Raw genomic sequence first — 12,450 nt, 5'->3', positions numbered from 1 at the left:
TTGACCAGCTGCAGAACCAGGTTAGTTGCAAAAATAAATGTATCTTTTTCATAATAATATTAATAATAATGAGGACTTTGTATAGTGCGTAATCTTTAGAAGCTCTAAGTACTTGACAACATTAAACACCTATAACATAAAAAAAAACATATAATGATATGATTACAAAAAAAAACAAACACCATGAAATTTGAAAACAAAAAAACATGCAGAAAATATTTAAGGTAGGAAACATTATTAGGTCTTTAAGTTTGTTCTTGCAGTCGAAATAAGTGAGTTTTAAGAGCACTCTTGAATAGGATCACCATGTCTTTTTGTCGTAGATCAGTGGGCAATTCATTCCACGTTGCTGGGCCCTGGTATGCAAAAGAACGTTTTCCATATGACTTCGTTTTCATAGTGGGAATAATGAGTATAAGATTGTCAGATAGGAGCGTAAGTATCTTGCTGGTGTGTACACATGGTTGAGGTCAGATAGGTATGTTGGAGTGGAGTCCATCAGTGAAACGTAGCACAGAGAACACATTTTTTGTTTGATTCTGGATCAAATGGATAGCCAATGTAGGGTACAGAGAAGCAGGGAGGTGTGCTGTGATCGTGGTACTCTAAGTATGATCCGAGCAGCTCTGTTTTGAACTTTTTGAAGTTTCTGGAGTAGATATTGAGGTGAACCTGACAGAATTGAGTTACAATAGTCCAGTCTTGAAAGTACTAATGAACACACAAGTGTTTTAGTTGCATCAACTGAAAGATATTTGCAAATGGAGCTGATGCGTCTCAGCTCAAGATATGCAGCCTTACATATGTTCATGACATGTTGGTGCAATGTGAGAGTACTGTCCAGAGTAACTCCTCGGTTTCATACTGACTGTGTGAACTTAATGTTGGTGTTGCTGATATTTATTGTTTGAGGTAAAGGATGTGAATGAGAAAGTCTGTGTTGAGATCAGAATGACCTCAGTTTTATCATCATTCATCTGCAGCTTGTTACATGTCATCCATGATTTCACATCAGAAATGCACCTCTCTACACCTTGGATGGTAGCATCAACTTCAGTTGGGTGGCTAGATTTGTATATTTGGGTGTCATCAGCATACAGTTGGTGAGACACTGGATGATGATCTTTGACACCTGAGAGCGGCTGAGTATATAGAATGAAGAGAACAGGTCCAAGAACAGACCCCAGTGGAACACCACAACATAGATTAACTGGGCTGGAGTGTATTCCATTTGCAGACACAAATTGTATCCTGTTGACCAAGTAGGACTTGAACCACAGTAAGGCTGTATCATGAATGCCAAATACATGCTGGAGACATTGAAGTAATAAATCATGGTCTGTTGTGTCAAATGCTGCAGACAAATCAAGGAGGGTGAGGACTGTAATCTTTCCGCTATCCAAAGCAGAGAGAATGTCATTAACTACTTTTAGAAGAAGAGTAGTTTCAGTACTGTGGCAAGGGTGATACGCAAATTGTACATTGCTAAAAAGACGGTTTAAATTCAGCTGAGATACAAGCTGGGATAGAACAACCTTTTCTAAGATTTTTTATATGAATGGGAGATTAGAAACTGGGGGGTAGTTCTTTAAATCGTTATGGTCGAGTGTTGGTTTCTTCAGCAGAGGCTTTACAGTGGCAGTTTTGAAAAATGATAGGAATTCCCCAGATGAGAGAGAGGTATTAATAACATCAGTTAGTGAAGGCAATACTGGATCTAAGAACTCAAGCAGCAATGATGTTGGAATTGGATCAAGTTCACATGACTTTGGTGCACTCTTCATCACAATTGTACATACTAAATCCATAGAGGCAAAAGTCTTCTGATGTTTGGTTGTTCATTAATGAAAATGGTGCCAATCTGACATACAGTGTGACCAATAGGATGACCATCTTTAAACTCATGTTAACACAACTGCTCCTGAATGAAAAGTCATTATCTGTGTTGGGTTTTCACTAAAGACGTATTCAGATATCTGATTGGTTCTAAATGAACAGAGCATAGATTCGACAGTATGGCCACCATCTGTAAAATGTTACTACAACTCCTTGTCAACAGAAAGTCATAACCATGTGGGATTATCATCAGAAGACTTATGGTATCTAATTGGTCTTAAATTAAAAGTCAGTATGCCTACCATGATATCTCTAGTAGCTATTTAGTTAATTCTAAATGAAAATGGTGTTAATGTTAGTCCAACTTGGCCACTACAGGTGCTATCTTCAAAATCTTGTTATTACTCAAGAATGTCAGTGATGGTTTCAACATTCAGCCGTTAAAGAAGATAAGATCTTATCTTCATTTCTTGAAAATTCTTTTCATCTGTTAGAGCATCGGTCCGTTTCAGGGATTCTTGTTGAAAGTGATAAACTAAGGATAATTCTCCCCAATATGAAATGCAATGCCGATTCTGATAGGTTACTAAAATAATTAGACCAGGATTTCCAGATGTCACCAGAACATTAGATTTGCTTAAAGTAGATGTCATTTTTAACCAGATTGGTGAAAGCCAAACCAGAGCAAATATTTCTCCAGTCTCAGTGATGGCATCACTGTCAGCACTAAGTTTTGCATCCAGTTTTCCATGTCAGTTACATGGGGATTTCATTAATACATTTGCACAGGTCAGAAACCAGGTTCCGTGGAATACTTTGATAACTTAAGTTGCTGCTCTTGCATGTTTCATTTAATTTCATAAATATAATAAAAGTTTCATATCTGATATTTGTGTCATAGAGCTTGAGCTTGAATTTTGTGCTCTCATATTTAAGTTATACTCTCTTTTAATGATTGTTTCTCGAGACATTTTAAATCAGCTATCTCCCAAAGCACTGGAATTGACTTGGGAAGGCATTGACACCTTGTAGTGATTGGCAAATGTAATGTTTAAGAAAAAGGACTCAATTGTTTAGCTCTAATTCTAAATGAAAATGGTGCTGTTCCGATGAACAACTGGTCTGGCAATATGCATAGGTATTTACTTTGTGTATTTAGGTGTTAAGCTCCATACAGACCTTGGCTTGAAAGATGATTTAGCTCTGTTATTTAAATATTCTGTCAGGCCCAACATTGAACTCAAAATGTAATATCGACTCGAACTGTAATATCGAAACTTAACATACTTCTCATCACGGTAGAGTCATCCTCAATAGTACTATGGTTTAATATATCCTGGTGATGATATGTATGCGTATAACTGTTAGGAATGCCACTGATCGGATATGAGAAATACTTCATACTGACTGTAAATTTGTTACCCTCATGCATTCTTAAAGAAGTGAAGGGGTATTATATCCTCCATCTGCCTGTCTGTTACTGTTATCTCAGGCCGTACTGTAATATCCATCATCAGCCTGTGTGTTAGGATATATCCTCTTTAGTCTGTTGGAAATTCGCAGTTCTGGTTGGAAATTTGGGATATTTTATAACTATGTTGCCCATTTGGTAACCATTTGTAAAAAGTGTATAATGTTTGGGTCCCATGCTTGGTCCCAAGGAGGAGTTGAAGAACAAATGCACACAAGTTTTTAATTTAAAATTTTTGGACCCAACGTATGTGCATGCAGCTATAGCAGAAAGATGTATCATGTGCAAGGGACTTTCATTATGACCTCTTTGGTTTCTGACCGGGGGATGGGGTTAAGTAAAGGGTTGTGGGGTTGGAATAAGACATTAAAGTGTGGGCATTTTGGATAGTGAATCATTGTCGTTGCTTTGCTTGTATTTGTTAGAACAAGCCTTGTTTACTGTATGAGCTACCATTCAAAATTTGTCTTAAATATTCATTGAAGATTATATTATATCCAGCACAGCTTTAGCCTGATGCGATTTATGTATCATTTTGCAGGTTTATCTATGAGACTGAATCTTTTAATGGTACAGGAGAGTTGTTAGAGATCCTAGGCAGGTGAGTAGAATGGAACAAAATATAAATGTTTCTCCAGCAGATATCAGTTTAATGCTATAAGAGTCAAAATTGAGTGCTTGTGTTCAGCTAAGTGGTATTAAACCTCAGTATCAGCAACGAATTCAGCATTAAATTGTTTTTCTTAAATTGTTATGTTTTGAATCATTATTCAGTTTTATCAGGGTATTCCTTGCAGCATTTGAACCACCCTTGGGAAAATTGGGTCACAGTGACATACTTGCCTGACACTAATGACCTTTCTTTTTACACTTTAACCCCATTATTGATGTTTTAGTTAGTGATTCAGCTTAATTGTAGACATTGAATTTTCAGTTAACTTAGTCAGAATTTTTTTTCTTAATTTAAAACTATTGTGGTAGCACAATGATCTATATTACACACATTGTGGATTACAGAAAATCACATGATAGACCTTGATCCTTTCACACTCCTTCCATCATGGTTTTTGCAGACTGTCCATGTCATCACTTGTAGTGACTGGTTAAGTTTTATTGTCCAAATTAGAAAGATGCAGCAATATAATTATGTAATAGTGGATCACCACAACATGTGTAACTTGCCTATCAGCTCAGATACAGTATACTTTTTAAGTTGTACACAATGCCATTTTAATATTCAAAGACTCCCCTACTAAAACATGTCACATAGAAGTATGGCAAGAGATGAAAGATGACCTTCTGAGTGAAGAATCCTGAATCTGTTTAGATGCTTCACAGAATATACAAAGTATTTTTCTGCTATTAAACAATTAGTTTTTCATTCCCCCATTGACTTCTAAAGTGTTTGCTTAAAATATTTCTGCAGTGAAATACGTATTCAGCATTATCTAAAATACAAGCTCTGCTAGTGCCACCATTGTGTAGTACTTGTGATCCAGATACACATGTCCATGTGACACATTTTCTCCGGAACTAGACATGTACTTACTTTTACCAAGGATGAACTGTTTTTACTCGTGCTTTATGAAGCACATGTTCCTGTATTCTATAACCAACTGCTTAACAAATATACTAAAGATTGATGGTTTGGTCATCTGATGAGTTTAATACTAACAAATGAACAGGTGAAAGTGATGAAAAAATGTGGTGACTTGAATATTTTTGGTAGGAGATAATCTTGTAATATTTTCAGTTGATGCAGATATATCTTCATTTGGTACCTTACAGTCTTTTCAGTCCACATGATAAATACTGCAGAACTGTTTCTGAATGTCAAGTGAACATTCTTTATCAGTTTAATTACTAATTTATAAAATTTTGACTTAATTATTTTTTTTAAAGAAGTTGACATGAATACAAATCACTTTGTTGCTAAAGAACACTGACAAAATGTGTATTTAAAGAGGGTTTTAACAGTTAGTCCAGCAGTGTCAAATTACTGAAATTATGTCCATAATTGTCCAAACAGCTTTGAATCTTTGGGAACCAAAACTGAACATAAGGTCACATGAACAAACTTTGGACCATTTTAATTAAAATCAGTAATTATCGAAGGTTAAATGCCAGAAGATACACATGTACACAACACAGAAAATAGAGTGTGGCCAGTTAGAATGCATGGATAAATGCATTTTCCCAAATTGGGAAAATAAAAATATGTACAGTTTGCTTTACATGTCACTAGAAACCAATTTTATGCGATCATAGCAAACTTAATGGCTATGCATTTCTCTAAATATGAACTAATATCTTTATAGCATTTGATTTTGTGACCAGAAACATTTTCATTCAGCAGTATTTATTTTCAAACAGTGAAGCACAGCATTTCCCAGTACATTTGTTAGCACATTTGTACATAAACCACTAAATGTAGCTAAATTAAATTTGATAGGCACATTGCTATGCATATGTTGTTGACCTGTTGAGATTTTCATGATATTATTGCAGTTAAGTTCTTGAAATTTTGTGACTGAATCTTTTGTGAAAATCCCTGCTTGCCTGATTTGGCAGAAAGTTCTTGATCTAGGCAAAAGAACATGCATTTACACATGCTGATGACCCAATTACATACTTGTACATTTAGTGATTTTGGCAAGATTTTGTTTTCAGGTTTTAAGATTTGTGCCTTTTGATTTTTTTTTGTCCACAGTGGGGGATGTGTTTTATAAAGATTAGTGTACCTCATTGAGCAGATGCCGGTATCTTTATTGATCTTAAAATATTTATTGTTCTGAAATTTAATACTAATGTAGTTTTACCAACATTTGTTCATGGCTGATAAGTGACCTTCACCTTAGTTTTCATAACAAAACTTAGGGGCACATATTATTGTTGGACTTTTTTGCAACTTTTACTAGATGTGGCACTTCCATTGTGATGTCATAGCATGACATTCAATCCAGTTTATACTGGGTCACTCATGATTGGCCATGTCCAGAGATGTTCATGTATGTTAACACTAATATTGTTGGATATATTTCTTGTATGGTTATATCATGATCTTGTAGATTGAGGAAGAAAATAAACTTAATAATCACTATTTAAAAGTATTTGTGATCAGTTAAAAAAATTGACATCTATAACTGAAAGAATTAATACTTATGCCTTCAGAATCTGCATGCCTCATGCTCATGTTATGCATATACAAAGGTTTATTGTTTCATAAATACTTAAAGAATGTTTTCTGTGGCTGAGATTTTATTGTTTAAACAACTTAGCTGACATCATCGTGAACTTTCATTTCTTTTTCAGCATTATAAATGGTTTTGCATTACCGTTGAAGACCGAACACAAGCAGTTTTTAATAAAGGTTTTAATTCCTCTGCATAAAGCGAAAAGTCTTAGCCTTTATCATGCTCAGGTAAATATGCTCTCTGTATGAAAGATTGATAATGGGATTTATATTTAGGTAGGTAGATAGGTACATACATACCTGCTTGCCACCCACCCACTTTATATATGTGTGTTTGAATATTTGTATGTCATATTCGTTCTTAGGGGGCTACCCATGGGAACACCCAAAAAGTGGCCTCTGAATGTTGGGAGCCCTTTAGTACAGGCTCTTTTGAACATCTGTTATTATATTTTTGTGATGATAAGAGGCCTACATAGTGTAATTTTCTAAAAGTGCTGATTGATTAGAGTGGTGTTGCCGGTATTTGTACCATTGGGTGGAACCCCAGACACTTGCTAACTTGTCATCATACTTGTTAGTTGGTAGATGAATTATTTCAAGTCATGTGCTTTTATGTCTTTTGTCGACTTCTTATTTCCGTGTATGCATCATCTGCTCGAAACGGGGGGAAAATCCATCTTTCTGTCTCCATGTTCATTTGGCATCTGTATAGATGTGTGTATCATTTTCCATACACTAATGATAACTGAATGAACACTTAAGCCAATCAAACATTTAGATTTACAGTGATTTTTAACATCATAAGCTTAGGTTACATGTGCTGTGAAGTGTATTGTGTAAATGACATCATGTAGTGGTGTTTTGTATAAGAACCACAAGGGTGTCCAAACTAACACTACAATAATTTCACATATTCTTCTCATCATTGTTGAATGGGGAAAAAGTAAAAAATTTAGAGAACAACATCAGTAGTGAGATAAAAAAAACCAATAATATTCAAAGCAACAATGAATACCTGACAACAATAACTGTTCACCAGTAACAACAATGCTTTATTTAAATATATTGAAAGATGTTTAATTTGTTCAAATATATTTAATTCAGAGAAAATTATTCATGATATTTGTTTTGATGACAGTGATGAAGATGATTGCTATTATTATTATTATTATTAGTCATGCCTTCATTTTTTGGTTCAATGGAAAACATGTAATTCATATACTTTTGTAACACAAGCAACTGTCCTGTGTTCTGTTACATTGCAGTACATTGCACAGACGTCCACTTGTTGCTGTCAAAATAAATTGCTGGAAGGAGAGTGGGTGTTATCACTAGTGTTCCTTTTTCTTTACTAATAGAAACAAATGCAAGTGACTGCACAGTAAGCTTTAGATGTACTAATAAAGAAATGGTTTCATTATTATTTCTTTTCAAAACTATTTTTTTAAAATACTGTAAGTGACCTAGGAGACCTGACAGCATATCTGGATTAACCTGGAACTATCTGATGACACAATTAAGTATCAATCTAGTTGGTTAAATTATCACATAATAAATGGTCTTTAAATATCAAAGTCACTTCTAGTTATTTAAATGACATTCTGTTGAAGGATAAGAACCCAACAATACAATCAAATGAAATGTATCTACAGAAATTACGTAACTTCTGCATAAGTGTCAGAATTCCCTGGCCCCACTCTTTATATTGTTAAAAGCATTTTGCCAACTGCACAGATTTTAACATGGTGGACTTGCTGTTTTCTGTAAAGCAGGAAAGATGATTGCCATTACCTCAAGAAATTTAATATTGTTTAAAGATTATGTCAAGTTGAGAGATAGCAAGAAGTTGTTGAGATCGATAGAGTTTGGAACTGCAGTTTGTGAAACTGTACTAGAGATAATTAAGGTCCAAGTATAATTTGCAAAAAAAAATTTTTTTTAACAAAATGTTTTCCATTACTGCATCAGTGTTGAATCATACTTCTGGACTTAAATGCATGTTGTCCAACTTGGTAATAGCAATACATGATATCTTATTATACCTTATTGAAAAATGGCCTGTCTTACAGGTTGATATACATTATGTTGCCATCATCATAACAGTAATATAAACAGCTCTAAGTATTATTTATCTTCATTAATTTATGTTTATTATATGCACATTTTTTTTCAAACATGCTCTTAAAGGGTCTGTTCATAGAAATTGTATTCACATAAAAACTGCCCCATTAAAAATATAAGCTTTCTTCCTTACGAAAATACTAGAAGGGAATACCCTCTCATTGTAAAACTCATGAAGGAATCACTGGTTCAGCATACAAACATATTAATGAGGTGGTGTGGTGTTATAAATGATTGCAGAACATGACTGCAAAATGCTATATTTTATAATTAGATTTTGATCAAACTTGGTATGTAGGCTTCAGACTTGTATCATCAAGATTTTGTATGACTTTAATGGAAGATGACATCAGTGCATATGAATAAGGTGATCTTGCTTCTAATTGGCTCAACTTGATGCTTCTTTCAAGGCCATATTTCTGATCAGATTTTGATCTAACATGGTATGTATGCTAATTTTATTAAGATCTTGGATAAGTTTGATAATTATAGAGATCTGTTTAATTTAATGAATTGATGAGTCATTTGATTGGTGGAGCTTGTTAGTACTATATTCATATAATTTTATGAAAATTGGTGCATTGGCTTATATAATTAGGATCATTGATGAGATCTTGATCTGATTGGCTGAGCTTGTTACCACTCTAGTTACAGTCATTTTTGGCATTTTTTTTTTCCTCAGCAAGCTTTGCTGTGATGTTAAATACCCAAACAAAACCAAACCTTCATCAGATTTTGATCATACTTGCTATGTGAGCTTACATCATCAAGATCTCATATATTCAGTACTGAGTGAGATCTGTGCATATCATTGAGGTGATCTAGCATCTGATTCAGCCTGTTCACACTATATATTCTATATTTCTGATCAGTGTTGATCATCCTTTTAGATATAAACATGTGCCATCAAAGTTTTTGATGAGTTCGAGGATCAATGACATCACTCATAATAATTAGGAATTCTTGCCTCAGGTCTGTTGAGCTTGTTGTTACTCCGAAGGCTGCATATTTGTAAAATAAAATTAAGGAAACTGATTTTATAGGCTTATATTGTTATGGTTCTGGACGAGTTTGATGATGGCGAGAATCTCTGAAGTGATCTTGCATCTGATGGTTTGAATTTGTTGCGACTCTGGAAGTATATTTCTGGTCATATTTTGATCAAAGTTTGTATATAAACACATGTCATGATCTCGATAATTAGCAAAAGCTGTGAATAATAATGAGACAGCATGGCATCTGGTTGTCCAAGTTTGTTAATATTCTGAATGCTGTATTTCTGATAAGATTTTGATCCAACTTAGTTCTAAACTTATTTTCATTAAGAACTCAAACAAGTTTGATTATGAGCATCAGTTGCCATATCAAGGAGGCATTTTGCCATCTGATAGGTTGAGATTGTTGTTTTGATATTTTGATCAAACTTTGTATGCAAGCTTGTATCATCAAGATCTTGGATGAGTCTGATTATGAACAATATCTGTCTATATAAATCATTCCTAATGCATTTCAGGTGAGCAGTATCAGGTCCATTTGAGCCTATTGTTTTGGTTTTGCTTTATTAAATGAAGTCAAAAGTATGTTGGTACCCCAGTTCATGTGCATTTTAAATGACCCAGGTGGTCTTTTCGGAAAAGCTTTGATGTATGTGATGGTTCAGAAGCGAAATATGTGACAGAGTAGACACCTTAACCTATAATAGAGAAATAATTGCTTAATATTTTTCTTCTTACAGCTTGCATACTGTGTTGTTCAATTTTTGGAGAAGGATGCAGCACTAACAGAAGAAGTATGTATATTATCTCTTTCTCTTTCTCTCTCTCTCATATTTGGATACAATCAGAATGTCATTGACCTATGTTCATTGCATGCTAGATATAAAAAAATCATGATGTATATAATGGCCATTTGGAAGAGCCTTTAAACCCATGACTGTCTTTATTTTAGAACAAATTCATTGATATCACAGTGACTAGATAGCATGTCATCACTAACAGCAACATAAGCAATTGTTTTAGGCTATTGAAACCAAATGATTTTCTAAACTTTTCTTTTTCTTATGTTTTCTTTCTTTGTTTTTTTTTTAATTCCTGTTCCCTCTCCAATGTTTTAATACAGAATGTTACAGGAATAAGAAAAAATTGAAACTGCTGTTATTTCATTGATTATTGAAACATCAGATATTATTTTCAGTGTTTATCATTATATAAGATTCTGTTTTTAGTACAGCTAGCTAGATGTATGTCAACCAAAAACTTACCAATTTGGAAAGTATCACTATAAATACCTCCATTCCAGATTGTCCAGGTTATTTGACTAAAAGAGACGGATCATGTACTGAATAATATACAGTCTTTCTTTTAAGTTCTTATTTCTTTTTTACTTAATGTATAGCTCTGTGATTTATTCTGTACCTTCAAATGACTGTATTGAATAAGCGCCATTTTCTGTCTCCACTTTTCTTCATCTGATGCATATTTTTAAAAGAATGAGGTAGTTTTATCTAAAAATTTTATATAAGTTTTCTGTTTATGGTCTGGTTGCCATGGAAACCTTGTGTTAAAAAAGTATCAAAGATGTGCAAACTTTCATCCTTTCCTTGTGTTTCTTGTTGATATTCTACCCATTAACTATTCACAAAATTTAACATGATATTATATTTTTTTGGTATTAAGTTGCATAAAATAAGGTTTTTTTTTTGTCAGAATATTACTTAAATGAAGCCCTAAAAACCCATGATTAATAAATCTTAGCTTAGAATTGAGCATGAAACGATTTAAGTTCTGTTACAAAAATAAGACAGTGACTGATAAAATCAAACCTGTCACTGTTTGAAATATTGTTTAATATATTTGGATGATATGATTAATAATGAGGCCATTCTATTTGGAGTTCACTTCCAGTAAATGAAAGAGTTTTTTGTACAATTTTTTTTTCTTTGTTTCATGGCAGTTTACACCCCCTCCCTCAACACAATATCATAGTTGTATGACGGAAAAATTATTAAAGCTACTTCAGAAATCCAAATCACACACACACAGTTTTATGCATACTTCTGCCGTTTGTAATAGAACATAAAATGAAACAAAAACTGTATCCAAAAGTTTTTTCCCCTCGAATACATAAACAGAACATTGAAAACAAATGCAGTGAAAAGTATGTTTTTAAATATATATCTTGCCTGCACAATATTTGCAACATTGGAAATGACCATATTTAAACTTAAACAGGCATCAATGCAGCCAAAAATCCAATCCATCACTGTGATAACTATGTCTTGCCCACCTTTCAATGGCAGATCCTTGCAGACACCACTCCAAAAGTTTGAGTTAGGTGCACAAGTTGGTTACAATTCAGAAAGATAAAGAATTTAAGAAGGAAATTAATATGATTGCTTTAAATCTGTTTTTTTTTCTCCTTCTAAATATTTTGAGTTCAGTCTTGGTAGGAACAGAAGAAAATGTTGAAGAAACTGCAAACTTTTTTTGCACATAGCTGAGACTAATTATAAATGGTGTAACGGCATCAAGATCACAATGCTACATAGGTAGTAAAAACTCTTGAATTCTTAGTTTTTAGCTACCAGCACAAGATTGATCCATGATTATATTTAAATGACAACTTTCTCATAAGAAATGCATAGTTTGCTGAAATTCCTAAATGGAGCAAGACTGTGCTCACATTTAATTTGGTGTATGTAGTTTATAAACAAGGCATTTATTCTGCAATTTCCAATACCAGTCCACATTTCAAAGTTTTTTTTTTGTTTGTTGTTGTTTGAAATAGAAACCTCTAAACATAATGAATACAAAAGAGCTTGATTAGC

The 12,450-nt window shown here is 33.7% G+C and overlaps 1 protein-coding gene across 2 annotated transcripts in view; it reads left to right on the top strand.

Annotated features, from left to right (window-relative positions):
- LOC149808125 (serine/threonine-protein phosphatase 2A 56 kDa regulatory subunit epsilon isoform-like) overlaps positions 1 to 12,450 on the top strand; it is a 112,185-nt gene that overhangs the window by 66,833 nt on the left and 32,902 nt on the right. For both annotated transcript variants that reach the window (XM_089973600.1, XM_089973593.1), the window contains exons 6-8: positions 3,849 to 3,908; positions 6,620 to 6,728; positions 10,360 to 10,413. In XM_089973600.1, coding sequence (XP_089829726.1) covers positions 3,849 to 3,908; positions 6,620 to 6,728; positions 10,360 to 10,413 — 223 coding nt within the window. The remainder of the gene's footprint in view (positions 1 to 3,848; positions 3,909 to 6,619; positions 6,729 to 10,359; positions 10,414 to 12,450) is intronic.

Source organism: Sinohyriopsis cumingii, chromosome 1 (genome assembly GCF_028554795.1).
Source record: "Sinohyriopsis cumingii isolate HCF-2022 chromosome 1, ASM2855479v2, whole genome shotgun sequence".
Classification (NCBI taxonomy): domain Eukaryota; kingdom Metazoa; phylum Mollusca; class Bivalvia; order Unionida; family Unionidae; genus Sinohyriopsis; species Sinohyriopsis cumingii.
This window is presented reverse-complemented; position numbering and strand designations above follow the sequence as displayed.